This window comes from Megalobrama amblycephala, linkage group LG2 (genome assembly GCF_018812025.1).
Source record: "Megalobrama amblycephala isolate DHTTF-2021 linkage group LG2, ASM1881202v1, whole genome shotgun sequence".
Classification (NCBI taxonomy): Eukaryota; Metazoa; Chordata; class Actinopteri; order Cypriniformes; family Xenocyprididae; genus Megalobrama; species Megalobrama amblycephala.
The window spans coordinates 35,072,410-35,094,309 of NC_063045.1; the positions used below are offsets into that span (position 1 = coordinate 35,072,410).

Below are 21,900 nucleotides of genomic sequence, written 5' to 3' on the forward strand. Positions count from 1 at the left end.
CTGTCGCGATAATATAAAACTCCTCTGATATTAGAGTAACAATTACAGGAGAATAAAATAAATCGTATTTTGTTACCTTTTGGAGCTTGAAAGGGCTCCGTTTGAGCAGATGTTTTATGCCATCATCACTGTCCTCGTCAGAGCTTATTTCCCAGTAAATTTAGCAAATAATAGGCAAGTTTTATATTTGAGGTCACGAATATGAGCCCATTCGTGATCTCAAATGTATTCTCAAAACTATATAATTTTCAGCATCTTCAAAATCAATATTTCGATCGCTAACAGCTTCATCAGATTCATCCTGTAACAGTTACAGTCATATTTGATTGCGTTTAGTACTTGCTCTGCAGTAAATCGCTGAGCCATTTCATGTTTTTCTTATTATTTCGTTTTCTGTCTGAATGAGTCGTCACTTCAGCATTGTGTTTCATTGTGTCTTTATCATAGACATTTAGTGCTAACTGTTAGCCTAATCATAGACAAAAAATGGATGTACGAAAATGGTTTAAACCTCCTTGACACGCAAATGCACAAGTGAAGGGAAGGACACAGTACTTAGACGGTTCAGCAGCAACACTCGTCACCTGCAACTCTTCTGATTGTAAGTCGTTTGTTCATTTCACTTATTAAAGCCAGCCATGGCTTTGATGATAAGGCCTACTAAGCAGAGAATTGTTGATGAATGTTTGCTGGGTCTATGTGTTTTATACTTGGCTGCCTGTAAGATATGCTTATGTCATTTCTGCCTGGTGCATGGCTTGTCCAATTGGCTACTTGCTGCCCGAATGCATGCCTCAATTATGTCAGCGGTCCTGACCTGTTACTTATATGTTGTTCAGGGGTGTTTTTGATGATGGTGGAGGCTGGTGTTGTCTAGTGTTTATAACCAGTGGTAGGCCTACTTAATGGTTTTCTGGAAGTGCATAAACTGTTGAGAGGTGGATGAACTATTTATGACATGTCAGAGATGGGTAAACTGCATTTATTTGCATATAGCCTCCACGACAGCCCTACGCTGTGTGTGACTGAGCTGGATCTCGAGTAGAGAGAGGGAATAACTTTACCCCACCCCTTTCTGCCTTTTAATGTGACTCCACTCCAAACGCTGTCTTAATTTTGTTTATTAAACGCAACGTTTTTAATTTCAAAAGCATTTCTAAATTCAGTTCATATTTCCAACAAACGAAATTTCAAGCCAAAATAACGAAATGGTTAAAAAAAATATCGCAAAAGTTTTGCGCAAATCTGTAATGGAAACGCGGCTACATGATATAGAAATTAATAACAACAAGAATAAACCAAACTCGCAAATAATAATAAATAATAATAATAATAATAAAACGTGTTTCTCTTTTTTATTGCATTTCTGCTGTGTTGGACTATGATGTCGCCACTGCGTAAAAATATTTCTCAAACGGCAGTATACTTTCTTGACAATATTATAGAAGTAAAAAAGCAACTAATATGAATGCCAAAAGTACATTTCTAAGAAATTGATTTTTTCAGTCGCTCAGTTTCACTTTCACGGTTTCTTCTACAGGTGGTTTAGCTGCAGTCATCTACACAGACACCCTGCAGACCCTCATTATGGTCGTGGGATCATTCATTCTCATGGGCTTTGGTACGTCCATTCACTTTTTTTGTACCTTAAACATTTTGGATGAAATTAGTCTGCGAAACAACTACTTGCTTCAACATCAACCGCTTTCTTTCAGCATTCACTGAGGTCGGAGGCTATGAGAACTTCAAGGACCGCTATATGACTGCAATCCCATCAGTGGTGGGTGTAAACATCAGTGAATCGTGCTACACCCCTCGTGCGGACTCATTCCACATGTTCAGAGACCCCATTACCGGTGATCTGCCCTGGCCCGGAATGATCTTTGGTCTTACTATCCAGGCTGGCTGGTATTTTTGCACTGACCAGGTACTGATCCATTTATCAAGGCTGCTGACTCATATTTGTGCAGTAACACTTTCTAGATTGTGGCTACTTTCTTATATTGCTTCATTTTGTGCGCACAAAGGGGTTTTTGGAAGTAAGAGACATTGAGAAAATAAGAGGTCTATATTTCCTACACATGCTAAAACATTCACACACATATACAACTGACAAATGTCTTCTGTGTCCACTTTTGAGTGACAAACTGCACTTTTATCTTGAGTTTCTCAGCATGAACAGTGTTTCTTGTTTTAGTCAGAGCGAGTATAAGCTTAAACAGACATGCTTTTAGTTAGACCCCTGATTAGTCCCCACTAAATTAGAAAAGATACCCAAACAGCAAAGAGAAGCAGATATAGACTAACCACGGTTAAATTAGTTCAACAGCCCATTAGTAAGATCATGTTTGGTTGCCCTAGTTTAGTAATTGGGTGATTTAGCAAAAATGATCAAAATTTGAGCTTCAAAGACACATGGAGACATAAACAGATTCACTTGTCACATATATTGTGATGGGATGTTCTTCCTCTGAGGGAAGTTTATTGTTTAGGGAAGTGTTTTTCCCAAAATGTCATATCAGTTATATCACCAGATATGTATATGTTTTCACAAACAGGAATCAGTATTCTTTGTTTGTCCTCCGGTACTATAGAGAAAAAAAATGCAGTGGTGATTCTAGCTTATTTTAACCCGGGGTGTCTGATATGTTTTAGGTGGGAAATTATGATACATTAAATGTCCTATGTATTATATGAAATATATAAGTATAAATGCCAAAATGATCAAAATGATAGTAAAGACTTTTACTTTGTTGCAAAAGATTTCTATTTCAAATAAATTGTTTTTTTTTTTACTTTCTATTCATCAAAGAATGCTAAAAAAAAAATAGGATTACCACAAAAATATTAAGCAGCACAAAGGTTTTTAACATTGTTCATAAAAAGAAAAGTTTCTTGAGCATCAAATCAGCATTTTAGAATGATTTCTGAAGGATCATGTGACACTGAAGACTAAAGTAATAATGCTGAAAATTCAGCTTTGACATCACAGGACTAAATTACATTTTAAAATAGATTCAAATGAAGTTAATGTTAACTGGGTAACACTTTAGAATACTCAGTACTGATCCTTCATTAATGAATATCTACACAGGAACAAATGAGTAATGCATTATTAACACTCTAGTAACTACTATTAACTAACAATAAACTCTGATTAATGAATTAGTAAGTAATAGTGCTCAATTGAATGTGGTAGTTCACTGTTATCTAATCAATAACTACTGTTTTTTCATGCCTCCCAGAGAACTACTTAGAACTACTATATACAGGTTCATAATTAACATGAATGATGCATAATGTATAATTAATTCTAAAGTAAAGGTCATGGTAAGCCACTAGTAATGACTGAAGTATTACCAAATCCTTCAGAAGGAATTGCTAATTATTTGGATCAGTATTCTAAAGTGAGAAACATGATAACTCTCTACAGTAGTAACTACTGAAGTCATTGTAAACGTTTAAGGTTTTGTACAGTTTTGTACAGTAATTCCTTCTAATGTATTTGGAAACACCTAAGTAATTACTAGGGGGTTACCATGATCTTCACTTTTGAATACTGATCCAAATAAGTAGTAGTTCCTTTAGAATTATGTAGTAACTCTTGAGTTATTACTATCCAATACTTTACAAAAACCTCTAAAGTTTATCACTCCAATAGTTACTACAGAGTTATCATGTTATTCACTTTAGAATACTGATCGAAATAATTAGTAATTCCTTCTGAAAGATTTGGTAATACTTCAGTCATCACTAGTGGGTTACCATGATCTTCACTTTAGAATTAATTATACATTATGCATTATTCACATTAATTATGACATGTAGTAGTTCTTAGTAGTTCTCTGGGAGGTATGAAAAAATAGTAGTTACCGACAGTAGTTAGTATCTACCACAATCAACTGAGCACTATTACTTACTAATTCATTAATCAGAGTTTCTTGTTTGTTTCTTGCCCTTTAAGAAATTTAACTTTCAAATATCTGTTTTATTTTTGTTGATACATATTCTCAGGTAAAATATAAAGTTTGTAATTACTTATCTGTTTATTTACCTCAATTGTAAAAATTAATATTGTTTGTTATGTGATGATGTCACTGCCTGTTTAGTCACTTCCTGTTTGTCCTTCCTGGTTCTACATGAAAACAATGAAACTACATGGTGTGCTCTCACTAGTAATCCTTCACATCCACTATAAACCATCATAGAGGCAATGCCGTAAGTTCATCTATGTGACTGTGACAAACTTTTGTCTTCCCGGTGTGGAAATGAGGGAGGCAGGGTCTGAGAGCAGCTGTTCAACAGAATTTATCCTTTTATTTACACACTTCTTTATAAACAAACTAAAAGGCAGCACAAAGGGTTTTCAGCAATCACTTAAACAAAAGAAATTTCAAACCAACAGTCGTGTCCTCTGGGCATGGCACAAGACAGCATAGCACGCTCCCCAGTCAGCCCTCTTCACTCTCTCCAAGCCCTGCTTTTTATCCTGTCTCTTGACTCGCTGCAAAATGAGAACACCTGTTAGATTTCATTAATGAGAGGCGTTTCCCTTAACCATCAACTCTCCCGCAATCATTTTGTTAAAAAGATTACATTTATTAAGTTGTTAAGAACAAGATAACAGTGATGCTAATAGCTATTATAGCTGCTACTACAGTGAGAACAGCAGTGATTGTTTATGTTACAGATATTTATAATTGGATGATTAATCAAGACATGGACATTGTTGGTGTATTGTTTTATTACAGTTTTCACTGCATGTTAATGACGAAGAGTGACAGTAAAATGATTAACCTTACTACGACTCTGTCTTCATTGTCTACGGTTTAAGTTGGTGTTTAGTCAGAGTTTCAACACACTACCCAAGAACACTAGATTACTGTATTTTTTTATCAAATAAATGCAGCCATGTTGAGCAGAAGAGACTCCATCTTGTTGAGGAGAGCAGTCAAACACTCTGTCTTGTTTTAGGTGATTGTGCAACGTTGTCTGTCTGCCAAGAACCTGTCTCATGTGAAAGCTGGCTGCATCCTGTGTGGTTATCTCAAACTTCTGCCCATGTTCCTCATGGTTTTCCCTGGTATGATCAGCAGAGTGCTGTACACAGGTAAGAAGGTTTGACAACATCCTGGCTGAGACGGATGATAAACGGATAAACTATTTTGTTCATGTTAGTAAATATGTTGACTGAATCCTGACTGAGTGATATGATATGGCAACTTTAATGTTTGAGGTGATCTAGCCAATAGGCTTTATTAGTCTCAAATAACTAGACTTTTGCCCATCAGAATAAATAATAGTCTGGTCCATGTATTTGCTAGCATCTCACAGAGCATCATTAGCCAACTATGGGCACAAGTTCCATCGTAATCAACAGAGTTCAACAAGTCGTATTTTCCCGAAACCATAGTACCTAAAAGCTTAAGCAACAGCATGTTGCCCTTACCCAGATGACCTAAACGAGTATGTTGCCAATACGCGCATAAGCTATAGCAAAAAGCGTGATGCCAAAAAGCTTAGCAACAACAAGCATATCCTATGAATGACATGCTGTCTGAAATGAAGAAAATGAAGATTGAGTTATCAAAATGAATCAACACTGTTTGCTTATGGTTTGTATCCATTGTCCAAGTTCCAGTTCTTATGAGTGATGAATGTTACTACCACCTGCTGGTGTTGACAGTTAATCCTCTCAAGCAGGTGCAGAAGTGCATGCTTGTTGGCTGTAGTCTTATGGTAAACCTTCATCTGTGTGAGTTGTCTTTTAATCTTTACTAAGAATGTGAAGGTGGATTCTCTTCTAGAACGGTGTCCTTCTCTGCTGTGTCAGTTGGCCACTTGAGCAAAACATCCTTAATTGCTCCCTTGCAACAGACAAACTGCTGTGAACTAGAGATGAGAGATGGAGATTCATCTTTACTTGAAAATACATTACTATACTGAAGTAATGTCGGTGACAACCTCTGGATAATACAGACTTGGCAACAAATCACCAATAATAGCTGGATGGTTTAATGCAACAAGCATGATGCTGATACCTAGATTTACTTGGGCACAAATATGAGAATTGCATAAAGGTCACCTATTATACTAAATCCATAATAGGTAAATCCATAAATGTTTGGATAAAAATGTGTGTTGGCAGTGTGTGAACACAACCACCCTACAATGATAAAAATCCATCTACTCCTTTTTTTAAAATCCCCATTAAACCAAAGCAGTCTCATTAGACAAACCTTTTTGATTCTCTGAGTAATGTGACGTCACATTACTCGTGCCCCGCCTATGGCCACTGATTGACAGTCCTGTATTACCATAGTTTCCGCCCTCAGCGAGCTGTACACTGTCCTCCATTTTCTCTGCGCTCAAGCAGCTGTAGTGACAACAATGCCTAGTAAGTGATTGAGATGTTTTGTTGTTGGATGTAAGAGTGAACATAACAGTCTTCATTTACTGACATCTGAGCGAACTCAATGGATTAGTTTTATTTTTGAAGGGAATGTGCCTCAGATCTAATATACACATATGATTTCTGTAACATTGCCTGCTATTTACGTTCACAGACATAACTGACTGTGTTTATGTGAACTGTGTGTTTTTGACAGAACCTTGTGTGTATTTGACAGTTTAAACACAAAAAAAAAATGTGAAAGAGAAGTAACTCACGAGACTTGACGTCTGACAGCCAGCTGTCTGTGTATATATGCTTCAGATAAGTGTGCTCAGAAAACGATCCTTTAGAAGTTTAAACTGATATAGCTTTAAAACGCATGGAAATAAAAAACTTTAATGATGAAATAAACTATGCTATCCGAGAGTGTTTGCGATATAGATGATAATCAAAACCAAGCAGATGTCTTGTTAATATTTGGCAGTAGGGATGGACATATCGATATGAAGTATCAATATATCGATACTGACGTTGAGTATCGAAAGTATCGATACTCAAATAAAAATATCAATACTAAGGTGGTTTTTTTTACTAGTGATTTTGTTTAATTAACAATAAATGTAATGCATACAATATGCATTGAATTGGACAAATAACCTACGTTAGCGAATAATTGTGTTGTAGAACTATTTTCCTGCTCATCTGAACACACAAATGCTGCAGGTCAGAACCAATCAATCACAGAAAGCGTTCGCTGACTGCCGACACTACATTCAAACGGCTGCATGCATTTAATATTGTTAGAAACTATTGATGCTTTTGGGAAGCGCAGCCCAGAACAATGCTTAACAGCAGACAGAACAACATAATATGTTTGAGTTATTTCATAACAAACAAAATGAAATAGTAGCCTACATAGTTTTTGCAATTACATTTATTTAAATTGAACATTAAAAGTTCGTATTGATGTTCTGTTCTGTAACTACACTGTCAGAATACAAAGTTTGCATTTTATAGGTGCAACAGCCTGTCACTGGCAGTCCCTTATGAAACTGAACCATTACTACAGTGACTATAGTTCAGCTAAGCCTATAGTATTTGTAGATTTCCATGGTTACCACTACAAATAAACATTTTAACTATGTGTAAACAAAAATATAATCTAATAAATAGCAATTAAGGCGTATTGAATGTTAAAATACCTTTCAAATATAACGTTAAGTGGGTACCCATTTTACTCATAGTAATTCAATAATTTAAGGACTTAAATTATTAATAATTTAATAACTTAAATTCAGACTGGAGGTATTGTATTGGTATCGACGATTTTGGCCTTGAAAGTATCGGTATCGTATCGAAAACAAAATAAGTGGTATGAATATTGGAACGATTAATCGACGATTATTACACTGATTAATCAGTATGCTTTGTTCGATTATTCCACTTTAGCAATTAGTTAAAATATTGAGTTATACTTTAACTAATAAATAAAAATCACTTCAGCTTTTGAAAGTGTATTTTTAATTAATTTCGAGCAAACTGAATAGACCAATCTACTTCAGGTTTTCTTTTCTCCTCAGAAGTCATCAATAGTCCAACTGTTACAATGACTGGTACTGTGTTTTTAATAATAACAACTTTTTAATAACATTAAAAATATTAATATGTAATATTGTGCATATTTTTTTAAAAATACCCCTCTCTAGATTTCTTTTTTTCTTCTTTTTTACTATCGAGTTTGTCACTGAATGGCTTTCCTTTGACCTGAGGTGTTACAGCGATCTGTAATGCCACATTAAAGAGCGCCAAAACCACATGTATTGTTTGGATCCTGTAGTAAAATTGACAGAATTTAAAAGCCGAGACTGTTTTATATCAAAAGTAACCTGATCTGTCTCATCTGTCAGCACATTGTCTGTGTCCTCTTTGCTCTACTATGTATCTTTCACTGCATGTGAAAATGGACGGGGTGGGGAACGTTGATCTTGGAGGGCCATTGTCCTGCAGAGTTTAGCTCCAACCCTAATTAAACACACCTGAAGCTGATCAAGGTCTTCAGGATTACTAAAGTTACAGGCAGGTGAGTGTTTTTTTCAGGGTTGGAGCTAAACTCTGCAGGACAGTGGCCCTCCAGGATCAACGTTCCCCACCCCTGCCTTAAACCAATAAACAAAACCTCCAGTCTTTCTTATGCATCTCAAAGTTCGAGTTTGTGGGTGTGAAGTAGGGGGACAGCCTTTAGCCTCCTTGTTAGAGCATCCAACTCCCACGCTGGAGACCCAGGCTTGAGGCCCGCGCAGAGCGGGGCGAGTAGGACCTGGGTAGAGGAGTCACACACCCATAGTTACTACACTTAACATAGTAAAACCATGCGCTTTCTTAAGGGTGTTTATCAGTCAAATTAATTTAAATGTAAATTTAACAGGTATGAAATATGATGACTAAAGAGAAAAACACTGCTAATGAGAAGACGAGCACTTGACGGCAGCAGGTTAGTGGGGAAATATATTTATTCATAATTCAAAATGCGCATTTGGAAGGGAAATATATTTATAAACATTTCAGCAGGTTGAAGATAATTAATGTTAATGCAGAGAATGATTAATTGGCAGTCCTGAAACATAGTAATAATCTGCGTTTTCGTGAGAATCTTTCTGTATATACTGTAAATGCACTGAATGCTGACCAGAAACGCTCGAGCCGCATTAAGTAGAAGTTGGAAGTAGTTGTGCAAGTAGTCCATTAGCTCCTGAGAAATGCAATAGCTGCTGATAATACTTAGGGGCTTATATATGGATGCTGTGATAGGCGTCGTATTCCTATAGGTCACCTGGGAAGTAAGCTTGACTGACGTGACCTGAACTGACCTGAACTGATGCTACGCTGGATTTTGTCAAGGGATTTAAAGTGCACATACACATTTTTGTATGTGCGTATGTGCTCTAGTAAGTAAAGGAGCCTATGAATCTGGAAATAAAGCGAAATAACTGAAAAAAAGAGAATTAGTCCTCAGATGCCATGTCTGTAATTTTAGCCAAAAATCTGGCATTAATTTGATCTCAAATGGAAAGATGTTATTACTCCACCACCTGCATGACATCATTATCCAATGTGGTTGAACGACAAATGTGCAAGAATATGGTTTTGGGAAAATGTTGTGACTTATTAGTTGTTGTTTTTTTCAACAATGCATCGTACTATGGTAGTTAAGCAGAGAGTTACGTCATTATATGGGAAAAACACCCCAGGTCGACTGTCGACCAACCACAGTTTTTGTTAGACGCAGTGTTGTTAACTAAAACTACACAAATTTTGTCAATTGAAGCTGGAATAAATTTAAAAAACTGAAATAAAGTAGGTTTAAGTTGAAATACTATGGCCAGGTTTCACAGACAGGACTTAGACTAACCCAGGATTAGGCCTTACTGTGTGTTCACACCGTCGGCGGCGAGAGCGTCAAAGTGACGCTAGTCATTCATTTTCAATGAGAGCCGACGGCGAGCTCCGGCGAGAGCGGCGCGGCGCGTCTTGGACGGTGAGAGCGTCGAGGAGAGTTGGAATCAGGTTAACTTTATGGTAATGAGCTATGACGCGGTTCGGCGGCAACCAATTAGAATGTAGAGGTCCTCGCTTGAGAGGCTTCCGATTGGTTGACGCGACCTGTCATTTACTTTGGCTCTGCTTTGACCCTCCCGTCGGCGGCGGTTTGAACGAACAGTACAGCGTTGTTGGCAGGGCGGCCAAGGCGAATGTTGACGCTCTCGCCGGCGAAGTGTGAACACACGGTTAGATCAATTATGGCATTTAAGTAGCTTTTATAAACGTACCCTAGAAGAAAACATTACTGGTGTGAATCTTGAGACAAAACAATGGCACTGACATATTTTAAGATCTGCTTTCAGTTAAAACAGCTCAAACATGCATTTTAATCTAGGACTAGCTTAAGCCTTGTCTGTGAAACCGGGGGTAAAATTACTAAAGCTAAATAGAAATAAAACATAATAAAAATTAAAAAAATTTATCCTTCTAATAAAATATTATAATTGTTTTAATTTTGTTGAAAAGCAGTAATTATTAATAATTAAAAGTCAGTTCTGCATATCAAACAAACATATGTTGTGATAAGAAATTCTGTCAATCCAAAAGTAATGTGCACCCATTTTTGTGACATTTTTGTATGCAATGTGCATCAGAAGGTCAGTGAACAGTCTATTAGTGAAACTAATGTTTGTGTGTATTCTCTTGATTGTGTTAGATGAGATTGCATGTGTGGATCCAGAAGAGTGTAACGACTATTGTGGAACCAGTGTGGGCTGCAGTAATATTGCTTATCCTAAACTTGTGGTGGACCTGATGCCAAACGGTAATATCCTGATATTTCTATTTCGGTCTCTTCCATCTTTAATAGGCTGCTTTGATAGATATGTCTGGTGTTATGGGTCTAAACTGCTGTGTGTGTTTCTGAAGGTCTCAGAGGCTTGATGTTGTCCGTCATGCTGGCCTCTCTGATGAGTTCACTCACTTCCATCTTTAACAGCGCCAGCACACTCTTCACCATGGACATCTACACCAAGATCCGTCCCAAAGCCAAAGAAAAGGAGCTCATGATTGCTGGCAGGTGTGTTCTCGTGTCTGTTTGTATGTGTTGGATATTGATTTTCTGACCTTGTGAGCAGAAAATGATGTGAATAGGCTCTGAGATGCCTGTGTTCATGCGCGCAGGGTGTTCATGCTGTTTCTGATCGGCGTGAGTATCGCATGGATCCCCATCGTTCAGACGGCTCAGAGCGGCCAGCTCTTCGACTACATGCAGTCTGTCACCAGTTATCTGGCTCCGCCCATTGCCGCTGTCTTCACCCTCGCCATTTTTTGCAAGCGAGTAAATGAACCAGTGAGTCAATTCTAAACATTTTACAGTTTTATATATTTTGCCTTGTATCCATCCATTTATATATTTTGGTTTATGTCCATTTTGCTTGTTAAATCCAGCTTGATATAAAAAAAAAATTAAAAAAATTCTCTCTCAAAACCAGTCAAGATTTTCCAGAAAATCAAAATCTTGCTGTTCATTTGTCATGTATTGACACATAATGTTGATATCCCCTCACAGGGCGCTTTCTATGGGTTGTGTATTGGTCTGTTGGTGGGTCTGGCGCGTATGATACCCGAGTTTGCCTATGGCACGGGCAGCTGCGTGAATCCCAGTAACTGTCCCACGATCATCTGCGGTGTGCACTACCTCTATTTTGCAATCATCCTCTTCAGCCTGTCCTGTGTATTGATACTGGTCATCTCCTTCATGACCAAACCCATTGACGACAAACATGTAAGCTCTTATTATAACAAAACTACTACAACTCTTCAGTATTATACACTGTTCTTTAATCATGCTTCTGTAGCATAATGTCCATTTAAATATATATATATATATTTTTTTTTACAAATATTAAGTATTCTTATTTCACTTGAAATACACATATTACAGTATATACACTATAACATACCACAGTTCAAAAGTTTGGGTTAAAAAGATTTTTCTTTTTAAATAAATTATTACTCAGAAAGGAGGCATTAAGTTGATAAATAGACAGACAGACAGACAGTTGACATTTATGCATTGACAATGGAAGTCTACAAAGCAAGTGTATAACTGTTTTTTTATATCTATAAAAAAGCAACTTCTCCATCATGGCCCCTCATTCTGTGGCCCCTTGTTGTTGTGCAGCTGTACAGACTCTGCTGGAGTTTGAGGAACAGCACTGAGGAGAGGATAGATCTGGAGTTAGATGACTGGACTGACGACCAGGATTCCAACTCTAAGGAAACAGATGGTACATCTGCACAAGCCACCTAATACATAATTATTTGATAAGTAACATCTCACCATTTTTGTGTGCAACGAGCATCACGTGGCTCAGTGAACGGACTGTGGACGTCTGTGGGTGTGCCGTTTGATGCTGAGACTTGGTTATAGCCATGATTATTTGATTAGATTGTAGTTTGTGCTAGGAAAAACAAAGTACAATTATCCAGACATGTCTTATTTGTGTAAATCACATTGCACAAGTAACATATTAGCTTTTAATAACCAATAACAACCGTTTCCGTTTGTCTGTTGACCCTGCAGAGGTGCGCGAGGAACCAGGCTTTTGTAAGAAGGCCTACAACTGGTTCTGTGGCTTCGATCAAGGCAATGACTCTAAACTGACTAAAGAACAGGAGGCAGAGATTAAGATGAAGCTCACTGACACCACTGAGAAGCCTCTATGGAGAAATGTGGTCAACGCTAACGCTATTATCCTCCTCACCGTCTGTGTCTTTTTCCAGGGTTTCTTTGGTTAAAGATCACATCACTATCATCTAACTCAGGATATTAGGATATTAGACCTGTATTCTGTGGACAGAAATGTTACTTTTTATTAACATCAAGCTAAATGTGATTAATCAGATTGTAAGAGGTTACAAAGTTCCTCTTGAAACACTCAATACTTCCTTATAATATCCTCAACAAAAACTTTTTTTTCCTTATAGCTGCCTATTGTACTTTGATTTGATGGCAGGAAGTACAATACAGTATACTTTTTCTGTCCTTTTAAATTAATGTACATTGTTTTTAGCACCTAAACTGATTGTAAACCCAAGAACAGATCATTCATATAATCATGTCCTTATTTTTTGTCAAATCGTTCTTAACTGCTGTATAGTATCTAATTTAACACATGCCTGGCAGTTTTTACTGTACATTTAACAATGTTTACTTGTTCAAAACCACACATTCTTCCTTTATATCTTTGACATATTATAGAGTTTTTTTTTTTTATAGAAAAAGAAATACTGTTGGTTTAACTTAAAAAAGTAAGTGACCTGGTTGTTTACCTATTTTGAGTTCATTGCTAATAAAAAATTGAGTTAATACAATGGAGAATGGTTTAATCAACAGAAACTCAACATATTGTTATCTGAACCACATTAATTATATAGGTTGATTTGACAAAAGAAAAAAAGTTGTGATAACAAATCACGATTTTTTTGTTTAGGTTTGTCTTCTAATTCAGAATCAGACTCTTACTTAAACAAGTATGGCAAACATTGGAAGATTTCAAAACAATTCCACACGTGAAGCAGATATGTTGAAAATTATTTTAAAATGCAAAACTGTTACCCAATCATACCAGTGGACGTTTACTTCCAAGTCTTGGATGTACCTCTGGAATGAAGTGGGCTGCTGCTGGGAGGTGGGACTATAGCAGGCTGTGGCTTCCTGTTTGTCTTTACAATGATCTGGTAGCCTTGCATCAGTTGTTGACAGATGAACTCTTCAAACACCTGATGGGCCGTCATCACTGGAGACTCATCATCACGTCTACATGTCAATTTTGGACCTAGATCTTCAATATATATCAAATCTACAGTAGGGTTCAAAAGTTCAAGAATACTTGAGAATTTTGCATTTTTCTAATTTACTTCAATTTTTCATAAATAATGAATGAAAAGTTAAGTTCAATAGAAGCAAGAACATGTGACCGTATTGACAAAGAAATTCACACGCTCAGTGTCACTGGTTTATTAGAGACTTACAAATAGTGCAAAGTTTTAAATATTTCTCAATCACTTTTTGACGTTTAATTGTTCCATGAGCAGGAACAATGAAATATCCAGTATCAACCGGCACCAGTAAATGAAAAATGCCCGCCTACTTTTTCAACAGAGTTGATTCTGGAAGTATTTGTTTTTTTTCACATTGGGATTAAAAAAAAAAAAAAGTCTATGTTAGAGTTATAAGCCATGAACCAGGCAGGATTGATGAGGGCCTTCCACCCAGACTATGCAGCAAAAACCAGGCGCTGTCTGAGATGCAGACAGCAGCAGGACTTCTGGGGCACCCCACCACACATACAGCCAGATTGAAAATTAGCAGAGAGAAAAAGTTTGTGAGAGAAAGATGCAGGAGATGGTGATCAGTTACATATAATTTTGATTTTAATAAGATTTTCACAATAAATAGGCAAATATAAACTTGCTGGCCTCCATTATTCCTGTTCATTCCGACAACAAAGCACTTGAATGCAACAAGCTTGTAATCACTTCTGAAGCGGGAATTATGAAATAATTATATAAAAATAATAGAAATAACACATGAAGGCAGCACAAGTGGACAGTGGCTTCTTCGGGTATACAATATAGAGATGGACAGTGCCACAAAGCATGCTGGAGATTCACAGTCATAACTAAATACAGACTGCCTCAATAATATAATATAATATAGGCAGAGTTCATAGGCATTTTTCTGTCTTCATCAAGAATACCATTTCAAAGTGAATATCTTACAATTTCAGAAGATAAAAAAATTTAATTTAGCTTTATTTGTACAATGATAAATCTACTATGCCGCCATCTGTTACACTATGATTATGCTTCTGCATTGTCAAACTATGCTTCTTTACTGATAAATAGCATGTTTCCTTCTATTACTGCTGAACATGTAGATTTCTCAAGCTTGGGTAATGTAAAGACAAATAATAATAATAATAACCTGTGTTCAATTACAATGTATATTTATTTCGCCTGCCAAAAGGGGAAAAAAAAGTACAAAAGGTTGAAATATAACATACAATATAATCATTAAATGGCAGTTTATTGAGCATTACAAAATACTAATGTTAATACTACAGTATAAATCAAACTCATATTGGTTATCAGTCCCTTATTTTTATGTGTGTTCTGATAAGGTGGTCCCTCTCAGAGAGCACATTAGTGATGCACCAACTCAGAAGTTGGTTATGTCAGGGAAAAACACTTCTTTTTCAACTATATTTATTTTGTTCTGTAATACAAGTTGGTAATTTTTCTTCTTGAAAGATCCAGGATCAACAACAGGACTTCTTCTTTGGTTTTTCTTCAGCATCTTCCAGTGCTTTATCATCTGAAATAACAAAGCCACATCATCTTACACCTCACAATATTTACATTTACTTAAGCGAACATCTCTGTTTTATGATTTTAGAGCGTAATCACTTACTGAGAATACTTCCATCTCCGATCTGAGCGGTGCTGATTTCTGTCTCCAGGTCCTTCAGAATGGCATCTTCAAAGGCCAGAGCTGCCACGCGAAAGAAAAACTCCTGGACATTCTCCCCTTCAAACCAATAGTAGTAACAGTTACAGTTGAGCTCAAAAGTTTACATACCCCTTGCATATTTGAACCCTTTCCAACAATGACTATGATTTTAAGATCCATCTTTTCATACTGAGGAACAACTGAGGGGCTCAAACACAACTATTACAAAAGCTGCAAACATTCACTGATGCTCCAGAAGGAAACAGAGTCGGGGGGTGAAAACTTTTGAACAAGAAGATGAAGTGCAAGTTTTTCTTATTTTGTTTAAAGATAATATTTTTTTCATTTAGTACTGCCCTTTGGAAGCTACAAAAGATACATGTTTCCTAGAAGACAAAAAATGTACAATTTATCCTGTTCATCCATTTAAAAAAAGTTTACATCCCTGGCTCTTAATGCATCATGTTTCCTTCTGGAGCATCAGTGAATGTTTGCAGCTTTGGTAATAGTTGTGTTTGAGTCCCTCAGTTGTCCTCAGTGTGAAAAGATGGTTATAAAAATCATACAGTCATTGTTGGAAAGGGTTCAAATATGCAGAAGATGCTGGAAAATAAAAGAATTTGCAGGACATGGAGGATTTCTGAAGAACATGGTCAGTTTAACTGCTCAGTACAAACAAGAGACTCAAAGAACATCCATCACAAAAAAACAGTCATGGATCATTCAGGTAACGACAAATAGTATTAAGAATCAAGGGTATGTAAACCTTTGAACTGGGTCATTTTTGATAAATTCAGCTATTTTTTGTCTTGTTGACTTTATGTAAACATCTGTTATGTGAAATAGCTTATTGAGGACAATACTAAATAAAAAATAACATGCAATTTTTATGATCCTTATTTTGTTAAAACAATATTTTTGCAGATTCTGCAAGGGGTATTTCAACTTTTGAGCTCAACTGTACATGTAGTAACCATCTTATAATTCTTGTAATGGACATTGCAACTAGAGACCTGCACTCCCGTGGGACCGGACACAACAGAGTGTGGGGCGGGACAAGATTTGATGGTCGAGTGCGGGCACAGGCAGTAAGGTACTCGTGTGTGTGGGTTGTGGGAGAATAAAATGATTCGAGGGACTCCCACAGAATAGAAATATCTAAAAATAAAACATCTAAAAACAAATAAATTAAGTTATTCATCTATTCCACAAAAGCAACAAGAACAACTAAAATAAAATAAAAATGATTTACAGGTGCAAGTTTCTATTTATACCATGTTTCTGCAGCATTGTGCAATGTAACCAATCATAGACGCAATGGCCAATAATGGCCAATCAGACGTATTTAAGTTCGAATCCACTCATCGCTCATAACGTCTGAGTTTTTGTTCAGTGCTGAATTTTAAATGCCGCCGAATCCTCTGATTATAACAAACAAAGTATAGTAGACGACATTATGAAAGATTCATTGTGCAATCAGCTTCATTTATTATAACCAAAGTCCCTTTAAGACAAGTCATTTCACTCTATGGCCATCTTTGAAATGCCTATAGGGCATTCAAGTGCAGCTCCTATCTCTTTGAATGGGGAAACATCACATTCTCCAAAGCTGTTTGCCAAGCTTTCGATTAAATTTAATATTTGAAATCACCAATGAAATCTGACAACAACTGTTTCCTACATTTTGTTTCTAAATGCTCGAATAATGACTGAAAATGGCATGTTTCGGGCTGGATTAAGCTAATGCGCATGCGTAGTCCTAAGTGCGCATCTCTATAGGAAGTGCGCGTCTGACTGTTTCTATAGGAACTGGAGCTTCCAATGGCTGCTGCAGTGACGCGATGACTTTACCAGTTGCTGAATGGCTCTTATTTAGAAGGCGGGACTTATTCCGCCATATTGCACATTGCACTTTCTCCCATTCATAATAATATGAGTGCACAGTCTTTCTATATAAGTCTTTGTTATAACTGAGCTTAGTGAGTTTGTGATGAACCGAAATGTCCATTTTTTAGGAATTATAAAGGGACCGCATTTTGCACACATTCTGTCATGCCAAACCATGCGCGCAGTAGCCTATGCTTGCTTTTATGTTAAATTAACAGTGGTTTGTGAATGTTGATGCTTTAATAACAAATAATTTATCAGGAGTGTTTATGCTGGGATGTGTAGGTTGTGGCTAGGCGACATGTAACGACATTTATACTTTTAAAATAAAATAAGTAAAATATATTTCTGCTGGAGGAGGCGGGAGCGGGACAGAATCCTACGGGAGCGGGACTGAAAAATCCAACTCACACATGTCTCTAATTGCAACTACTAGATGAAGTACATGCATATTTTTTTCCCTTTAGAATGTACCTGTTTTTGAGGACACCGACCAGAATTCAGCATTCATTTCTGCTGCAATCTTTATGGCATCCATCTCTGTTCTCTCGCACTCTTCTGCAGACTTCACATAAAGACAACAGGGAATCTTTAAAGAGGACCTATTATGCCCTTTTGTCTTGGTTTTGTTTTTGGGGTCTCCAAGAATAGGTTTTCATGCTTGAATGTTCAAAATACACATTATTTTTCACATTATTGCAGCACCTCTCTTCCCAGTCTGTCAGTAACGCTCTGTTTAGTTCCTGTCTCTGTGAGAAGCCCCTCCTTCTGAAAAGCTCAGTGTGCTCTGACTGGTCAGCTGGACCAGTATGCTGTGATTGGTCAATCACTTTGAGCGTGTTTGGGAAATGTCACGCCCCTTACCATAACTGTGAGTTTCAACCAGCCTCAGCTCTTTATTTTGTATATCCCTTTGGCGGGAATTATTTAAATAAGGAATATTGTGAAGTGTTCAGTTGCCGGAAGAAAACTCAAGACTACAATGACTGATATAGAGAATAACCTTTGCAGTGACTTAGTGCTTTATAACTTTGCAGACCTTTTTCATGCTTAAACAGCAACATTAAACACTAAAAAAAGATGAAAATGTACAAAAGCATAATAGGACCCCTTTAATAGCTTTTATGTGTTGTATGTATACATATGCAAATATGAATGTTTGTGTGTGGGACTGTTCTCACCAGGAGGTCTCTTTTTGTGCCAACCAAGAAAACAAAACAGGAGTTTGGTTCATTTTCTTTCAGTGCCTCCGATAACCACTGTCTGAGAAACAAACAAACAATGAATAAATAAATGAAATAAATAAAAAAACTGACATTTCCCAATCTCCAAAGTAATTACTTACTGTGTGTTTTCCAAGGTCTTGATATCCGCCATGTCAAAGACAGTAATAATAACTTTTAAAATAGAAACAGAAAATATTATATTAGGGTTTAAACAAACTCTTATCTAGGGAATTAAATGAGAACCTACATTTACCTTGAGCTCCTCTGTAATATGCTGATGCAATGCATTTGAACTTTTCTTGGCCTGCAGTGTCCCATCTACAAATATTGTAATGTGCAAAATCGAATATAAAACACATGAAAGTTTCAAATGAACAGATGTGTTATTTAAATCGTTCGGAAAATAACTACTCACATTTGAAGAGAATAGGGCAGCCCAGACATCTCAAATCTCTCAATCTCAAAGTCAACACCTATAGTAGCCTTGTAGTCTCTCTCAAACACATCTTTACAGAACCTATGATATACAAGAACAGAATGGAACTTAATGTTGATGAAAAATACAACATGTATCATTTAAAGTAGACATGTACACTCTACCTGTTTATTAAACATGTCTTTCCCACATTCAGATCTCCAACCACTACTGCTTTTGACATCTTAAGCCTGTCATACCTGGAAGATAACATATAAAAAGTATATTATTGAAATAAGAAAATAATAATAATATATATATATATATATATATATATATATATATATATATATATATATATATATATATCACTGAAGACTGGAGTACTGAACATTCAGTTTTGCCACAACATTAATAAATTATGTTTTAAATACTGTATATTAAAATAGAAATAGATTAGATAGATAGATAGATAAATAGATACATACATACATACATACATACCCTTGCAGGCGGGCCGCCCGGTCTTGACAAGCCATCTTGGCTTTTGTATCCCAGTCATCCTTCACCTGTAGGCAGGCTTGTGGATTATAACACTACAGAACAACAGGACAGAACTAATAAATGCCAACCAACTCTTCTTGTTATAAACAGCATGAAATACCATATACTTTGGGTCATTTACTGTTTAAGAACAGTAGTTTTGTTTAGTATGTTGAAACTGTGTCAGTTTCATTACTTTGCATTTTGGAATCATAGTAAAGTAAATAGGGTACCCGTTTTCACCTCTCTTCACTGATTACCTGTCCATTTTAGGATTCATTTTAAGATTTTGGTATTTGTTTTTAAATCTCTTAATGGTTTAGCACCTAAATATCTTTCTGACTTGATCAAGCTGTATGCTCCCCTAATAGCACTTAGGTCTGCTGACCATTTGCTTTTAGTTGTCTCACGGGTAAAGTTGAAGAGCAGGGGTGACCGAGCATTTGCAGTGGTGGCTCCGAAGCTCTGGAATAATTTTGCCCCTCTACATTAGACAGACTCAAACACTTGCTGTTTTTAATTCTAGCCTAAAAACGTATTTTTATAGTCTGGCATTTGACGCTATGTGAGAGCTGCTTTTTTTTTATTGTTTTTATTGTGTCTTATTGTCTTCTTTTGTGTTGTTGACTGTTTGTATCATTGATATTTTTATTCTTTTTATGTGTGTACAGCACTTTGATAAACACTTGTTTTTAAAAAGTGCTTTATAATTAAACTTTGACTTTAACATTTGCCCTTAATATGACCCCACTACTGAGAAAACTACTGCAAGAAGCAGCTGTGGGAAGGTTTTTTATTTCAGCAGAGTAAGCTGCAGTCCTGTGATCCTGATGGATTCATCTGCAGTGAGGCCCCTCTATATGGATGTCACACTTTCTCAATATACTAATCTGATGTGCAAAACAGTTTACAAAACGCTTGCTGAATTTCCCATAGTACGACGTGCAATATGAATCAGACTGGATGATTTAACCTGGTCAAATGCTGAATGATCTCTTCAATTTAAGTACCTGTAAATATTTAACATAATGTGACTTTAGACAGTCTACCTTTGGAAATGTACATATGATCCTGTCTCTGCTGACAGGAGGGCTGAAATGCATTTTCTTGTCAGCAGGTTGTCTAGGGAAACTCGCCTGTGAAAGACACACACTGTCAGCACAATCAGATCAGACATACTGTATGTGTTTACTCTGTACATTTACACCTACCTGAATAACTTAATATTGCATACCTTATACAATAAGTGTATACTAGACATAGTATTATATCAAGCAAAGTCATCATTTTAACTTTAATACACTGCAGATGTGCAGAAATGCTGTAGATGTCTTTAAGCGTGTTACCTCATACAGAAGACTATGGTTATGGTTCATGGTTTAATTAGTTAATCCCGCTATAAACACTAACAAATAAGCAGAGCTGCATTTGTTGTACGAGAATGGCAACACAATATAGCGCTGTAACAGCGCAGTTAATACTTAGTCTATAAAAAAAATCATTTAAAAACACTGCTAATCTCGTTTTAACGCATTAAGACCTACTGAGACTGTGCAAAATTAATTGGCTGTCGTGTACTCACGGATATTCCTGCAGCGCAGTCTAATTCCTGCCGAATGCGCATCGAGTCTCCGCATCAAATCCTCAAGTCATCGCCATGGCAACCACTAGCCGGAACCCGCCGCCATCACGTGGTGTAGCAGATACGCCGTGCGATGGCAACAGGAAATATTTAATGGACGCACTTAGAGCTGGAGGAAGAAAAAAAAAAAATCAATGGACAAATTTAAATGCATGTAGGCTATATGGCAACTCATGCCAACCCACCCATTCCATGTTTGGAAATCAACTAAAATGCATTCAAAATAACAAACAACCCAAAACGTAAAACATCACATGTAGCGTCACGCAATGAGATAACTTAAAGGTATAGTTAACCCCAAAATTAAAATTATGTCATTATTTACTCTTTTTCATTTTTTTTCATTTTTTTTTTTTTTTTTTTTTGTTGAACATAAAGGAAGGTGTTTAGAAGAATGTGGGTAACTAAACAGCTGCTGGTCCCTATAGTATAGAAAAAAATAAATATAAAAATACTATGGTCAATGGGGACCAGAAACTGTTTGCTTAACGACATTCTTCAAATTATCTTCTTCTGTGTCCAGCCACAAGAAAGAAATGAATACAGGTTTTGAACAACTTGAGAGTGAGTTAATGATGACAGAACAAACAGCAGCCACTTTTGCAGTTCCTACCGAATCAAAACAACGGGCTTATGTTGTGTTCATGCCATAACTACTGTAATTAAGAGATGGCAACCCGTGATGCTCTAACCCGGAGCTGTTCATTCAGACTCGTCCATGTAAACAGTATTAAC

At 36.6% G+C, this 21,900-nt stretch overlaps 2 protein-coding genes across 5 annotated transcripts in view; one reads left to right on the plus strand and one right to left on the minus strand.

Moving 5' to 3' along the window:
• Positions 1–13,302, plus strand: part of LOC125256797 (sodium/glucose cotransporter 1-like) — a 41,347-nt gene extending 28,045 nt beyond the window's left edge. For both annotated transcript variants that reach the window (XM_048173016.1, XM_048173024.1), the window contains 9 exons: positions 1,541–1,621; positions 1,716–1,927; positions 4,975–5,110; positions 10,650–10,757; positions 10,862–11,012; positions 11,117–11,285; positions 11,505–11,720; positions 12,120–12,225; positions 12,522–13,302. In XM_048173016.1, coding sequence (XP_048028973.1) covers positions 1,541–1,621; positions 1,716–1,927; positions 4,975–5,110; positions 10,650–10,757; positions 10,862–11,012; positions 11,117–11,285; positions 11,505–11,720; positions 12,120–12,225; positions 12,522–12,736 — 1,394 coding nt within the window. In that variant the 3' untranslated portion in view covers positions 12,737–13,302. The remainder of the gene's footprint in view (positions 1–1,540; positions 1,622–1,715; positions 1,928–4,974; positions 5,111–10,649; positions 10,758–10,861; positions 11,013–11,116; positions 11,286–11,504; positions 11,721–12,119; positions 12,226–12,521) is intronic.
• Positions 13,303–15,012: 1,710 nt separating this feature from the next.
• On the minus strand, positions 15,013–21,256 carry rab36 (RAB36, member RAS oncogene family). Of its 3 annotated transcripts, none has more exons than XM_048173042.1 (11): positions 21,106–21,256; positions 20,573–20,659; positions 19,485–19,576; positions 19,166–19,240; positions 18,981–19,082; positions 18,819–18,883; positions 18,685–18,736; positions 18,521–18,602; positions 17,814–17,904; positions 15,414–15,530; positions 15,013–15,317 (listed from the first exon to the last, which is right to left on the minus strand). In XM_048173042.1, the coding sequence occupies exons 1-11, from the start codon at positions 21,145–21,147 to the stop codon at positions 15,262–15,264; spliced, it is 861 nt and encodes a 286-aa protein (XP_048028999.1). In that variant the 5' UTR covers positions 21,148–21,256; the 3' UTR covers positions 15,013–15,261. The 3 variants fall into 3 exon arrangements, with proteins under 3 accessions (XP_048028999.1, XP_048028992.1, XP_048029003.1); XM_048173035.1 differs by having other exon boundaries at positions 19,473–19,576; XM_048173046.1 differs by having other exon boundaries at positions 19,469–19,576; positions 21,106–21,161.
• Positions 21,257–21,900: the final 644 nt, after the last annotated feature.